The sequence below is a fragment of the Peromyscus eremicus genome, chromosome 7, assembly GCF_949786415.1.
Source record: "Peromyscus eremicus chromosome 7, PerEre_H2_v1, whole genome shotgun sequence".
NCBI lineage: Eukaryota > Metazoa > Chordata > Mammalia > Rodentia > Cricetidae > Peromyscus > Peromyscus eremicus.
This window is the reverse complement of record NC_081422.1, coordinates 91,317,938-91,331,885: the sequence shown is the minus strand read 5'-3', so window position 1 is coordinate 91,331,885 and position 13,948 is coordinate 91,317,938. Positions and strand designations below refer to the sequence as shown.

Sequence of the window (13,948 nt, the reverse complement as noted above, 5' to 3'; positions counted from 1 at the left end):
TGTGGCTTTGTAGTTGGATCACCTGCCTAGCAGCTGTGAGACCCTGATTTCAGTCCCCAGCAACAAAGAGTCGCTTAGTTGGTGTTTTGACTTGTATTGTTGTCTGATAATACATAATTTTAATATGTTGAGCTTAACTTTCTCATTGGGGTTCAAAGGAAGAAAATAACAGTGTAAGTTCGTTCTCAGATTAAGCATGTAAGACAAACATTTCAACTAGTCTGATAGTCATGTTTTTTCTTTCACCAAGAATATATTCATGAGAAGAACCCCTTATTAAAAAGATGTTCCTTGGCAATTTGCTCCACATTTATTATGTTATTACCAGCTAATGCTGCCATAGTGATTGGTCTCATTCCTCTTTATGTATGTAGGATTAAAAGCACTTAAGAAAAGCAGAAACCATGTACTAGTCACAAAATTATTAAAAAGTTAATAAACCAGATTTCATTTATCTTGCTAAGTAGGTTTAATTGGGACACCCCTCTGTGTGTCATGGGGCCGTTTCTACAGTGTTAGAGCATAAAACGAGTAAAATGTGAGTAAGTTAATGATCTGATATTACAGAAGGGAAAGAGCACTATGAAACCAAATTTGGCTTTGTAAACAGTTCAGTAAAATTATTTCACGTATGTAGCATCTCCAAAAGCCAAGGAAAGTTTATGATTGAGTCTAATAGCTTTTAAAGTAATACTAAATTCGTCATTTGTGTCCATAGTAAGTGTGATGAGTATAGTATATCTTTAAAAACAACCTGCTTGACTTGATAATAGTTATTTTAATACTTTCTATCAAATAAGTCCCTTATTTCTGTGTCAGTTTCCAGTTGAGTAAATGTAATTCTGTAAAATTTCTATTACTGATCTTAAATGTAAAAGGGAAATAAATACCCTGTTTTGTGTAGATGAAACATCTTTATTAATGCCTGTCATTAAGATTGCATTTTCTAAGTTATTTTTTTAAAAGTAGGAAGACACCAAGTAAAAAATACTGCATGGTCCCAGAAGCATACTGCTCCAGAGATCCTAATTTACTGTCTGACACTGAGCCGCCGTGGGGACTGCTCTGCAGTAGTAGTTTCTAGGTAGACTTGAATGCTAGGAAAGGAGGAGAGCTGCCTTCTCCCCTACTGACTTTCTTCACTGTCTGTAAGAGTGAGAGGAAAATTCCAGTTTGTAACTTTTTGGACTTTAGAATTTTTATTTGTTTAATTGGATGACAAGTAGATCCCACCTATTAACCCTAACAGAAACCTTACCTCTGTGCTAATACTTATTTTTAAAAAAACAAAAAAAAAAAAACACTGGGCCAAACAAATCTTTTCTGGCCCACAGACCTAAATATTAGTAAGCAGTTCCATTTGTGTAGGATTCCATTTGAATGTAGTGTGACAGGTGATGTGACTCGCCCCCAGGCAGCTATTTTAGAATGCATGCTTTTTAGCTCTTGAACACAAAATTTCTGTTTGTGAACTCGGTTTACAGGGTAGAAAGCACCCTGTTTTCATGTAAGTTAGGGTAACACTTGAGGTGAGATAAGACTATTCCTGAACGACTCTTCTAGGAAGGGCAGAATTGAGAAGTTAGGTAGATGAACAGGTCTTCAAAGTGTAAAGCTTACTTCAGTTAATAGTTTAAACATTTGTTGACATTGTCATTACTGTAGAGTAATGTATGTAAAATGTAAAGATCCTTAGTGTGAACAGTGTGGTTTCTTTGTACTGACATTTATTTTAAATATATTTGTTTAGGTTTTACTGCGATCACTGCAACAAACCCCATTTGGCTTATAAAGACTCGGCTACAGCTTGATGCAAGGTACGTTTTTATTTGTTTGGTTTGGTTTGGTTCGGAGACAGGGGGAGCAGAGGCTGCCCTCTTCTTGCCTCAGCCTCCCAAGTATTGTGTTTACAGGTGAGTCACCACACCCAGCTTAAGGTATATTTATTCTTGAAAATGAAATAAGCTAACATAGATTTCACTAATTATTTATATAAATTTGTATCAGTAATGCCTCACAGCCAGGTTGCCTTACCTCATTTTATCCTATTTATACACAAAAATGGGATGGCATTATGACATTTCCACGCATGCACATGATGTCTGTCTATCATATTCACCCCCATTACTCTCCTGCCCAATTCTCATGATCCCCTTCTCAACTAGCCCTTTTCTGCTTTTGTCTTTCTTGTGTATGCAACTGTGAATTTCTTTAGGATTATTTACAGGAGCCCTGAGTAAGAGTTTATTTGCAAGAGGGTAAGGCCCTTTAAAATAGCTACACCACTGAAGAAATTCTTTCCCCATCAACCTTCATCTGCATCTAAATCTTGAGAGAAAAGTAGCATCCCATAAGCCCCCTTCTCGTCCCCCAAGAGTCTTGTGGAGATCCTGTGCAGGTCATTTACAACTGCCATACCGCAGTCATATCATGACTGGAAATCAGTGTTCCACACCTTTCCCTTTCCTCTGGCTCTTATATTCTTTCCACCCCTTCTAACGGTGTTTGTTGAGCCTGGAGGGGGTTATGTCCCATTTATAGCTGAGCATTCAGCAGTCATTTCTTCTTGGTACTTTGACCAGTCTTGTTGTCACTGCTCACCATTACAAAAAGAAGCTGACATCAGCATTCTTCTATGAACATGAGCATAGTTATTTAGAAGGCAATTTGACAGGCATATTATGTCCACTTAGCAAAACACAAGTCGCTTCCCCACTTAGCCATGGAGTTTTGACCAGTTTTCAGAACCAAATGTGAATCTTTCCTATGCAGAAAGCCTCACATTCAGTCAGAAAGCAGATTGGGTATCCCCTGAAATAGACTTGCCAGTATTGCACTAGTAGGTTCAACTTGCCTAGCCAATCAATGTTGTTGCCCACAGGGTCTACAGCTGAGTAAGATCTGGTTGAAACATCTTACCTGACATCCTGAATAGCACTTTCCACTGCTGGGAGGGCTAGCTGCTGAATATTTATTGTTGCTTTTGCTTCATTTTGAAGCGTGGATCTCCCATCACAAGCAAAAAGTTATATAACAGTTGATAATGAGACAATCTAAAGAAGAAAACTGCATGTATATTAGAGTTTTATGTGCTTTTTATTGTAGGATAATCGGTTGACCAAGCCAGAGAAGTGTTACTCTACCTACCTGTATGAGTTGTAAGGACCTCCCAACAGCTAAATAAGTTACATGGTAGCTAGTCTAAAGTGAAGACCATCGCTCAGATCCAGGGACCTATGTATAAAAGACCCTGAGCTAGGAGGTAGCATTCCTATGATATATTCCAGTAAGTATTTTTACAAGGTTATGTACATATGAAAGAGTAGATTCTGTACCCTTACGTGGCACTAAAGGAGATTGTGTTGGGAAAGATAACTGAGTAAGCACCTTGTAACTTTAGGGACTGAGTCATCATTTACCAAGCTATTAACAAGGACACCACATAGGATGTCAGGCTTCCGTTTATCTGGTAACTTCAGGTGGACCTGGGTGAAATTGAAAGAAACTCAGTCATATTCCTCGCTTAGTGAGGCCGTGTCATAATTAACACCTCCCTCAGTTGTTGTTTTTTATTTGTTTTGTTTTGATTTTATTGGGGGCTGTTTGGTTGTTTTTGTTGTTGTTTGGTTAGGTTTTGGGGGTTTTTTTGTTTTTGTTTTTTGAGAGTGGAGTCTGTATTGTGTAGCTTTGGCTGGCCTAGAACTCACTATGTAAATGAGGCTGGCCTCGAACTCACAAAGATCTACCAGCCTCTGCCTCCCATAGTGTTGGAACTAAAAGTGTGCACCACCATGCTCAGTCCTCATTGTTTTTCTGTTACTAAATGCAAAGGAAGTTGAGCATCACTAGAATAGAACTGGAATGATCTCAGTGTAAGGAGTTGGGGGTTTTGATACTTTGAGTCTTCCTTGAGTCAACACTTGAGCATGGAGTTCTACCACCTGAATCCCATTGAGGAGCAGGGAGGCTGAAGAGTCAGTGTAGTGTGTTGTGTGTTTGGTAAGATAATTACATGATATCCATCTTAATAGGACAAATTTAGGAGAAAAGATGAGAAATCTAACAAATGTTTACTTTGAAATTCTTTTTTTTTTAAGATTTATTTATTTGTTTATTTGTTTATTTATTACGTATACAGCATGTATGACTGCAGGCCAGAAGAGGGCACCAGATCTAGTTACAGATGGTTGTGAGCCACCATGTGGTTGCTGGGAATCAAACTCAGGACCTCTAGAAGAATAGTCAGTGCTCTTAACCTCTGAGCCATCTCTCCAGCCCCTACTTTGAAATTCTTAATGAGTTGACAAAAGACCATTGTTTAGTAGAGTGTCAGATTTTATATTTATTTATTTATTTATTTATTTATATATTTTATTTATTTATATATATAGATAGATATATATATATCTATCTATATATATTCTATAAATATATATAGAGTCAACTTTGATAAAAATCTTCCAGTACTTAATGTCAGTAACATTTTCCCCTTTTTCCTTTCAGGAATCGTGGGGAAAGGCGAATGGGTGCATTTGAATGTGTTCGTAAAGTATATCAGACAGACGGACTGAGAGGATTTTATAGAGGCATGTCTGCCTCCTATGCCGGCATATCAGAGACAGTTATCCATTTTGTTATTTATGAAAGTGTAAAGCAAAAACTACTGGAATGTAAGACTGCTTCTGTGATGGAAAGTGATGAGGAGTCTGTGAAAGAAGCATCAGATTTTGTGAGAATGATGTTAGCTGCTGCCACCTCAAAAACCTGTGCCACAACCCTAGCATATCCACATGGTAAGAGAGGAGCTGGGGGGATAAAAGTGCATGCTCCAAATTGGAGCATGCCAAATTTGACATATAACAAAACGCTGTTCTTAATAGTGTTAGGTATGCCATCATTTTCAAATTGGAAACAAGAAGAAATGTAAAAATTAAGTAATTTGCCCAAGGGTACCTCAGAAATGGATCTCAAATTTAAAGTCTTTAAATTTCAAGGACCCAAACAATTTTATTTTATGTTGGCACATTAAGCATGCCTGCCAAAAAATTTTCTATATTCATCTTTCCTATATTTATGAATATTATTTATTCATCATGCTGTATATACACCCTTTTATCTGTGCAACAGGTACTTTATATGATCTGGGCCATATTAGTTTGGTGTTTATGTAGTCTGACTGGTTCAGTAAGCTATACATTGAACAGATCAGGGATGTGTTCAGTATGATGAGAGTGAAAGGTAAGAGTAATGTTTCTGTAAAATGATTTTTCTTTTTTTCCCTAAACAGAAGTTGTAAGAACAAGACTACGTGAAGAAGGAACAAAATACAGATCTTTTTTTCAGACACTGTCTTTGATTGTTCAAGAAGAAGGTTATGGGTCTCTTTACCGTGGTCTAACAACTCATCTGGTGAGACAGATTCCAAACACAGCCATTATGATGGCCACCTATGAATTGGTGGTCTACCTCCTCAATGGATAGCAGCATGGGCTGCCATGCTACAGCGCAGGAAGACCAAAAGATGACAGTGGACCATGGAATCTTGAAGCCAGCACGGTGGACAGGAGACAGTAGTTTGGAAACATCCAACTACTATGGCTGAGTGGAAGTTTGGTTGTAGGAAGTAAAATACTACACTACATTAGTCTTTCAGTGAAGAAACCCTGGGCCACCTGTAAGAGAATGCTTTGAAAAGCGTTCCTTTTCCAAAATTGCCATTTTCTCTACCATTGTTTACCAGCTTTGGTTTTGTTTTGTTTTTTTTTTTTATTGATTTATGACATTCAGAATATAGTGTTAATTCCATGAGCATTCTTTCGGGCTTCTAAACAAAGTCATCTCTAAGTGTGTATCCAAAGGTAGTTGTGACAATTACAAATGTCCAACTTGACATCTTCTGTGATACTGTAAATACCATTTCCCTGAGAGGGCTCTGACTGGTACAATGTTTTAAGTTATTTGGCATCAATAGTCAATGTATTTTGACAGCCAGTGAAATATTATCTAAATACCATATGTATTTTCATCATTAAAATGTTTTGGTTACAGCTAACATTATTAATGGGAACTTTAAATTAACATCAAATATGCATGGTTAATGTTGGGACTATAAATAAGCTAGTGGATACTGACTCGGTGACTTAGAGTGTATCATCATGCCTTCTCCAGTTACATAATGCATGAACAGAGCTGTAATGTGATTATCACATTCTCATACCCACCTATTATTTACTTTAAAAGTAGAAAAGTTAATGATGAGTCTCTTCTACTTACTTTCACATTAAGAATTTTAACCTTTAAATTATTTCCACATCTGTATAGATTATTCTTGGTTGGTAGAGAAAATGGTAATTTTGCACTTTTGCCCTTTATAGGTTCCTTGAAGTGATTACTAATATTTAGGACAATATAAATATTACAGAAAGAGGTCCTCAGCTGTGCGATGCAGCGAATCTTCATTGGCAAAGAGTCTGTCACTGTGTGTGCTGCACTGGACAAATCTGACTCTGTCCTAGTTTCCTGAATGCTCTATCATAAAGTCAGGCTAATTTTAGTTCAGTGTGTTAACAGGATATAGTTTTTAAATTTTGCTATTGAGTCAGCAACACCTTTTAACACTTAATTGTATTCTATATGGCCATTATAAAGGTGTTTGCTGTAATACTGTAGATTTCCCAATGGATGTTACTCTACTGGTATATAAAACTTCCACAGTTAAACTCCACTGTGGTACTCATCAGTGTACCTTAACCTTACATTTTTGTGCAATGGCTTTCTCAATTCAGAATGACTGTGTGAATGCACTTTGTGGCCTTTTAAGGGGGTAAGAATTAGGAGAGAATTCATGTTCATTTTTTTAACATTGTTATATATTAGGCAGAAACAGTATTCATAATATTTTTCTGGAGTTTTAGATATGTTTTGGAGATCTTACAGTATTTTAAGTGTGCTGTGTACTGTGTAATGCCACAATATTATGGAAAAAGCCACATGCCATTGAAAGCTTTCTCTGCTGTCACAAATGAAGTTTAATGCCCTCTTAAATTTCTCACCTTGACTTCTTTGTAATCAATAACTGGATGTTTTTGAGGTGCTCAATTGGAATTTACAATATTCCAGTCTATTTGGAGACCAAAGGCAAGTTCAGATTGTTACCTTTGGAATTACTGCAGCTTTGACATTTATTACACGGAACATACCAAAAATAAATCCTCACCTGGGGGTTTAACTTAAATCTGTAGAGAAGGTCTCAGACTAGAGCGATTGCCTCTTCAGGTGCCATTGATACTGCCTAATACAGTGCCATTTGCTCTGTGAAGATCCATAACTCTTAGTTGTGTTGAATGTAGGACATGTTCTCCTGAGTTACAGAGATCTCAGATGGTGAAGAGTGGCAAGAAAACCAGCAGCTAAGGAACAGCTTGTGTAGTTGGAGCAAATCCATAATAAGTGTCCTTCAAGGATGAACATGTATTATTCTGTATTTTGCAAAAATGTAACATTAACCTCTAGTGCGTTGTGCCCAGCTTTTAAAGTGTTGGTGTGTGTTCTGCAGGAAAGTGGGGGGTTAGAGTCTTAGTATTGACTTGGAAAGCAATTCTTGGAAAGGAACAGTGAGGTCTGTTTTGTTTTTCCCGAGTACTGTCTCCATAGTTTACTTTATTCAAAAAAATAAAATAAAATAAACACATATATATGTGTTACATATAGTTTGTCTTTAAAGTATTTCTTTGAAGATTTTCTTAAATCAATTGTAATGTTTAAAAAGCTGTGCATACTCAGAGCATTGGGTTTTTAAAAACAGTTTTCAATCAGATAATCTTCTAAAATTGTCTTAGAGAGCTAGTGTGGACCTTGTTGTATACTTTTGTTACGGTCTTCTCAGAAAACTGGACTTAATCAGGTGGAGCAATAGCTACTAGAAGCAGACCCTCACACAGCAGGAACTCTGCTGCTGTGGCTCAAAGGCTTGAGCTGTGCCTGTTCCAGGTGTTGAATTGCTGAGCTGTGGTGGGATACCATACAGTGCTTTAAACTTCCAGGGAATGATCTACCACCAAACTTCTGTCTTTGTTTTTGTTTGTTTGTTTTGTGATAGGGTCTCTTGTTGTTCAAGATGACTTTGAACTCCCGATTCTCCGACTCTGCCTACTAAGTACTGGCATTACAGACCCACCTCTTCATGCTCACCAATCTGTCCCAATTTTCATTATGTGACTGTGTAGAACCAGCCTGACTCACTAGAGGGGGCTCAAGCTGGCTTGTAATTCTGAAACCATGGCAGCATCATTAGGTCATTTAGCCCGGCCTTTTGTCTCCTAAACCTGGATGTCTCCTTGTTAGGATGAGCACAATTCGGGGTGTTCAAAAGAATAAATGTTTATTTACTAAAGTGGCTTTTTAAAGTCACCACAAAATAGTGGTTTCAATCTGAAGAACTTAAGTGGTAGGAATCAATCTCCCCTTTCTCTAAGGACTTTGTTCATACCTCTCAGTTTACATGCTCTTTGTCCAAACTGCTAGTGTTATAGGGACCCCTGTAGGGCTAATACCTAGCTCCTTTATCCTCATTGATCATGACTTTTAACATTCCTAAGATGATAGATCTGATTTAAATGGGACAGAATTTTACCATATGAAATGAAGTGTGCTTTCTGCCCCCTCACATAGCTTCTCTACCATAACTTTGTTTCTCTTTAATTGTACCTTGATTTTTATGATACCCATTTTAGAAACTAAAAAGTCTAATTCTGCTCAGTTACGTTGAACTTTCTGAATGTACCCCAGTGGATGTGAATTAAATTATACCGATGACTCATAGTTTAGTTAGCTTTTAAAGAGCTGATGAGTTTTGCCCTTTCATATGAGTGTTGCTATTGTTGCATTTTTGTACATGGCCGCAGATGATGTGCATTTATTCTGTATTTATGTTAACTAGCTGACTTGTACTTGAATTAAAATTCAAAAAATTAAAATGCTTTTGAAAATGTGGTTTTTAAAATACTATCTTAATACTTTGTTATGGTAAAGATACAATCATTGTGCTGTGTGTAGAACAGATTGCACTGCTCTCTGAGTTAGGCATTAAGCTCATCTATTCATACCGTGAACTGCCTACCTGTAAACCTGGTGATGGTAGTATCTATGGGTATCAAAAGGTCAGGTTGTGTAACTCCTTCATATCTTGGTAAAGTATACCTGTTCTTGTATGGTCCTACAAGTCTATTGATGTTTGAGTCCATTGATTTTCATGTATCAAAACATCCAATTTAGAGAACATTGAACAATTCGAGTCTGATTAGATTGTTAAATTGATGCACTTTGGGTTGTAACACTTTTGCATCAACTTTTTTGTTCTAATTGTAGATTTCAGGAAAGTTAATATTTCTTAACCCAAAGGGCTTGTAGAATAACCAAGTGAATCCATACATAGTAGGTGATGTAGGTAAAATAGATATTAGTGGGCAGGCAAGATGGCTAAGCAGGTAGAGGTACTTGCTGCCAAGCCTGACCTCCTGGGTTAAGTCCTTGAGATTCATCACATGGTGGGACACAAAAAAAACAATTGTTACAAGTTGTCCTCTGACTTCTCCATGCACAACATGGCACTCGCTCCCACACATACACACATAATAATAGTTGTTGTTTTTAACTGAATTGTGCACCTAGTGCCCACCCACTTTACAATTGTAATGTTGTCCCTGAGTCCCCGTCAACAACAAACATGGCATGGTTTTCCAGGCACCAAAGCCGGGTCAAATTGGTCCTGTTCCATGGCTGGTGGTATTCTTTGTTCTAAAGGTGCACTGACAAAATAACAGTTGAGATTGGTGGATTTAGTTTGTGTCTCATGCTAAGGGGTCGGAGTGTGGGTATATGTGTCTTCCTAAACATCAAAAGAGCTGTGGCAGGGAAAAGAATGGATTTATGCTTTCTCAGACTCAGTGTCACGTTTGTACAACTTGTAAAACGCAAACATTTACGTTGTGCAGATCTTTCCTGTCCTTTGTTAAATTAATGGAATTGTTTTCTTTATTGCCTCCTCAAATACATTATTTGAATGTGGGAGGCTGCTGGGTTTTGTGTTAATTCTATATCCAGCCATTTTGCTGAGCGTCTTCATCAGCTGTAAGAGTTTTCTGGTGGTGTCCTAGAGTCTCCTATCATCCACAAGTGGAGGTGCTTGCACTTGAACCTCTTCCTTTCTAGTTCGTTATCTGTCTGTTTGCTCTTCTTATCCTGGGCTTTAGTTTAAGACTTCTAGTGCAATTAAATAAGAGAACGAAAAATGGATGCCTTTGCGTTACATTAACAAAATACAAGTTTGTCATGTAGCCTTCATGATGGTGAGATAGGTTCCCTCTGTTCTGAGTGTCTTTAGGACTTTTAATATGAAGGGGATAACATATATTGATATATGTATATTGAGCCATCTCAGCTTGATAATTGTGAATGATCTTTTTTAAATGTATTCTTGAATTCTGTTTGCAAGTAGTTTGTTGAGAATGTTTGCGTCTATGTTCATCAGAGAAATTGGTCTGAAATTTTCATTTGTCACATTTTTTTTGTCTGTGTTTGGTATCACGTTAATAGTAGCATCATAGAAGAGTTTGGTGATGCTTCTTCCTGTTCTGTCTTGTAGGATATTTGGAGAAACACTGGTTTTAGTTCTTGGAAGGTCTGATAAAACTCGCCAGTGAATCCATCTGGACCTTAAATTACTGATACATAACTTCATTTTCATGGTATTTTTGTAGGTCATGCATCTGTATTCATCCATTTCTAACAGCATTTCCAATTCAGTGGAATGTAAGTGTTTAAGTTCAGACCCAATGATGTTATAAATTTCATCAGTATCTCTTGTAATGGCTCCCTTTTCATTTCTGTTTTGTGATTCCTATTTCTTCTGGTCTGGCTAAGGCTTTAACAACTCCATTTAGCTGTTCAAAGCAACTTTTTGTTTCATTCTGTTATTGTTTCTATTATATTAATTTCTTCCCTGATAATCATTTTTTTTCCCATGTACTGATATGGAGTTTGGCTTGTTTTTGTTTTTCCAAGGCCCTAAGTTGTATCATTAAGTAATTCATTTGAGATGTCTCTAATTGTTTTTTTCCAACTCAAATGCTTCTTCCTCTGTGAAGGATTTTATTTTTCCTCATGACTGCATTTGTCTATCAAATCTCTTAGACTTTTCATTTCTAATGTCTGAATGCATAGTTTAATCTTTTTCTTCCCTTTTCTTCTTCCAAGATTAGTTCAATGTAGGGATTCTCATATCTAATTCATTAAATGGAATTCCTGAATATTAATTGTGTTAGGAAATTAAAACATTTGCAGATTTTTTTACTTTAGTCATTTATGTGGTCAAAGGCATGTCTGGCATTTTCTTTTTCCACAGAAATAAAACGATATTAAAAGGAATCATTCTTGCTTATTTTTAATTTATTTTTTTATTCATTTTACATACCAACCACAATCCCCCCCCCCCCCGTGTCTCTAATTTCTTACTGTAGGAACCAGTATCGATAAACTTCTCTTAGGACCGCCTTCATTATTTTCCATGGGCTTAAGGATGTTGTGTTTTCATATTCATTCATTCTCCGGGAATTTTTTTAAATTTCCTTCTTGATTTCAGTTATTCATTCATCATCCAGTGTGGTGGTGGTTAGTTGTCTTAAGTTGGTACATGCCTGATAGTTTCTCTGTTTTTAAAAAATTACATTTCACTTCTTTGAGTATGCACAACCACCAAGAAGGAGGAGAGAGACTAAGTAAAACACAATGGGACAATAACCCCGTTCCTGCCTGTACCCAGTTGTGTGCCTTGGCGCTAGTTAGTGGGAGTTTGCCATAGTGGCGCCAGTGTGGATTTCTGCAATTCAGGTGGTGAATGCTGAGCCTCGTCCCATGGGTCCCAAACTCCCCTTGTGACCAAATATGAATTGTCCTGTGGGGCCATAGAACTCAGCCAAGGTCATGTGAATTGAGGATGGGATCTTACGTGGTGAATGTCAAGATATCTCTGTAAATATGCTCTTACGAATAAAAATGTCAGCCTGGAGAGATGGCTCAGTAGTTAAAAGCACTGGCTACCCTTGTGTAGAGGACCTGGGTTCAATTCCCATCACCTACATGGTGTCTTAAAACAGTCTATATGACTCCAGTTCTAGGGGTTCTAGTGCCCCCTTCTTGCCTCCACAGACAGCAGACACATATGTAGTACACACATACATGCAAGCAACCATGCATACACAAAAACATCTAAAAGGAATAAAAACAAAAGAAAATTTAAAGGTTGAATATATCAGCACCATCTTGATCAAATAAAAAAGTATATAGATGTTATAAGCAACACTCAAGCAATTTGATCTAGTCAACATTTACAGAATACTCTAGATAACAAACATCTTTTAAATGTATAGTGTATTCACCAAGGTAGTCATAGGAAGTCTTAATAAATTTAAAAAAAAATCACTTTAGGAAGGAAGATACCTGGAATAGCCTCCCCAATACTTGAAATTAAACAGCATACTTCTAAGTAACACATGTATCAAAGAAGAGGTCATGAGATCTGTTAGGAAACAATTTTGAAGTAAACAATAGTAAAAACATGAATTTTCAGAAAAGAATATGCCCAAAGGGTAGAGAACCACTTAAACTGTTGCATTAAAGGTGAGACAGAATCAATGATGCTACCTTAAGCTAGAAAAAGATTAAATTAATTCCTAAAAAGAAGAAACGTGATCGTAACGTCAATTAAATAGATGAACTGTAACATCAACAGCTACATTTTTTAAATATCAATGAGACTGATAAGAAAGCATATATACACCAGATGAAAGATGATGAGGTTGCCATCACCGGACATGCAGAAAGAACCACATCATCTTTGATCTTCCATGTGCACATGCCACTTTGGTGTCTCATGTAGTAGAGTGTTACTTATGGGTTAAAGTTTCAGATGGACCTCCACTAGACCATTGCAATGACCTTTAAGGCCAGAAGCTGAGGTGGTACATTGTATGATACAAGGGTTCTGTGGTCACAGGCCCATCTCCCACACTTCCTTCCCTGTAAAGTGGCCCCCAGTTTGACATGGAGACTGCATTCTTAGTTCTCAAATGGTGGTGGTGGTGAGGCAAGCAGAAATATCAAACATGAAATTCAAGTCTAATTCTGTTATTCCTGAACCTTCTCAAATGCAAGACCCTATAAGTGGTTTCTTGGTCTCAAGAAATGGTACCATGCTTGGCACTTAGCTTCAGCCTCCATTAAAGGAAGACTGCCACTGGGTGGCAGCACTAGCTACATCAGACCTGACAGGCCCATACTGTTGGACCCAGGGATCCTTCCATCTGTATGGGGGTGAATACTTGGCTACAGTACCTGTTTGGAGGACTAGAGTAGGAATTAAAGTTTTTCAGACGCATCACTGCTAGATGATCCATCCTGTTCCTACAAAGTCACAGCTCTGATCCTGGACATACTAGACCTATCTGGTTAGGCGTTTAGTCTTGGAAGATGGTTTATTTCATGTTGATGCTACTACTCTCTGGTTTTCATCCTTGTTTTCAGCTGCCTGCTAATCACTGCAGCCTTGGCTAGAGCAACTGGATAGCTTAGTAACAGCCATCCAGGTCCATGTATTTGTGCCTTTTGAATATATCCTGTATACCCATCTAGTGTGCTTGTCTCTACAGTTTCAACAATGAATAAAAAAAGATGTGTCTGGGCTAGAGACATGGCTCAGTAGTTAAGAACACTGAATACCCTTCTAGGAGACCCATGTTCAATTCCCAACACCCACATGGTGGCTCACACCTGTCTGTAACTTCAGTTCCAGGGTTTCTGACACCCTCAGACATGCAGGCAAAACACCAATGAACATAAATAAAAATGTTATTAAACAAAACTGTGTATCTCAACACTTCCCATATCTTACTCC

The 13,948-nt window shown here is 37.5% G+C and overlaps 1 protein-coding gene across 1 annotated transcript in view; it reads left to right on the top strand.

The window, feature by feature from the left end:
- The window catches only part of Slc25a36 (solute carrier family 25 member 36), a 32,569-nt gene extending 23,568 nt beyond the window's left edge, over positions 1-9,001 (top strand). Inside the window, exons 5-7 of the mRNA XM_059268411.1 lie at positions 1,751-1,817; positions 4,504-4,793; positions 5,288-9,001. Of these exons, the coding sequence (XP_059124394.1) occupies positions 1,751-1,817; positions 4,504-4,793; positions 5,288-5,481 (551 nt within the window). The 3' untranslated portion in view covers positions 5,482-9,001. The remainder of the gene's footprint in view (positions 1-1,750; positions 1,818-4,503; positions 4,794-5,287) is intronic.
- The last annotated feature ends 4,947 nt before the right edge of the window (positions 9,002-13,948 follow it).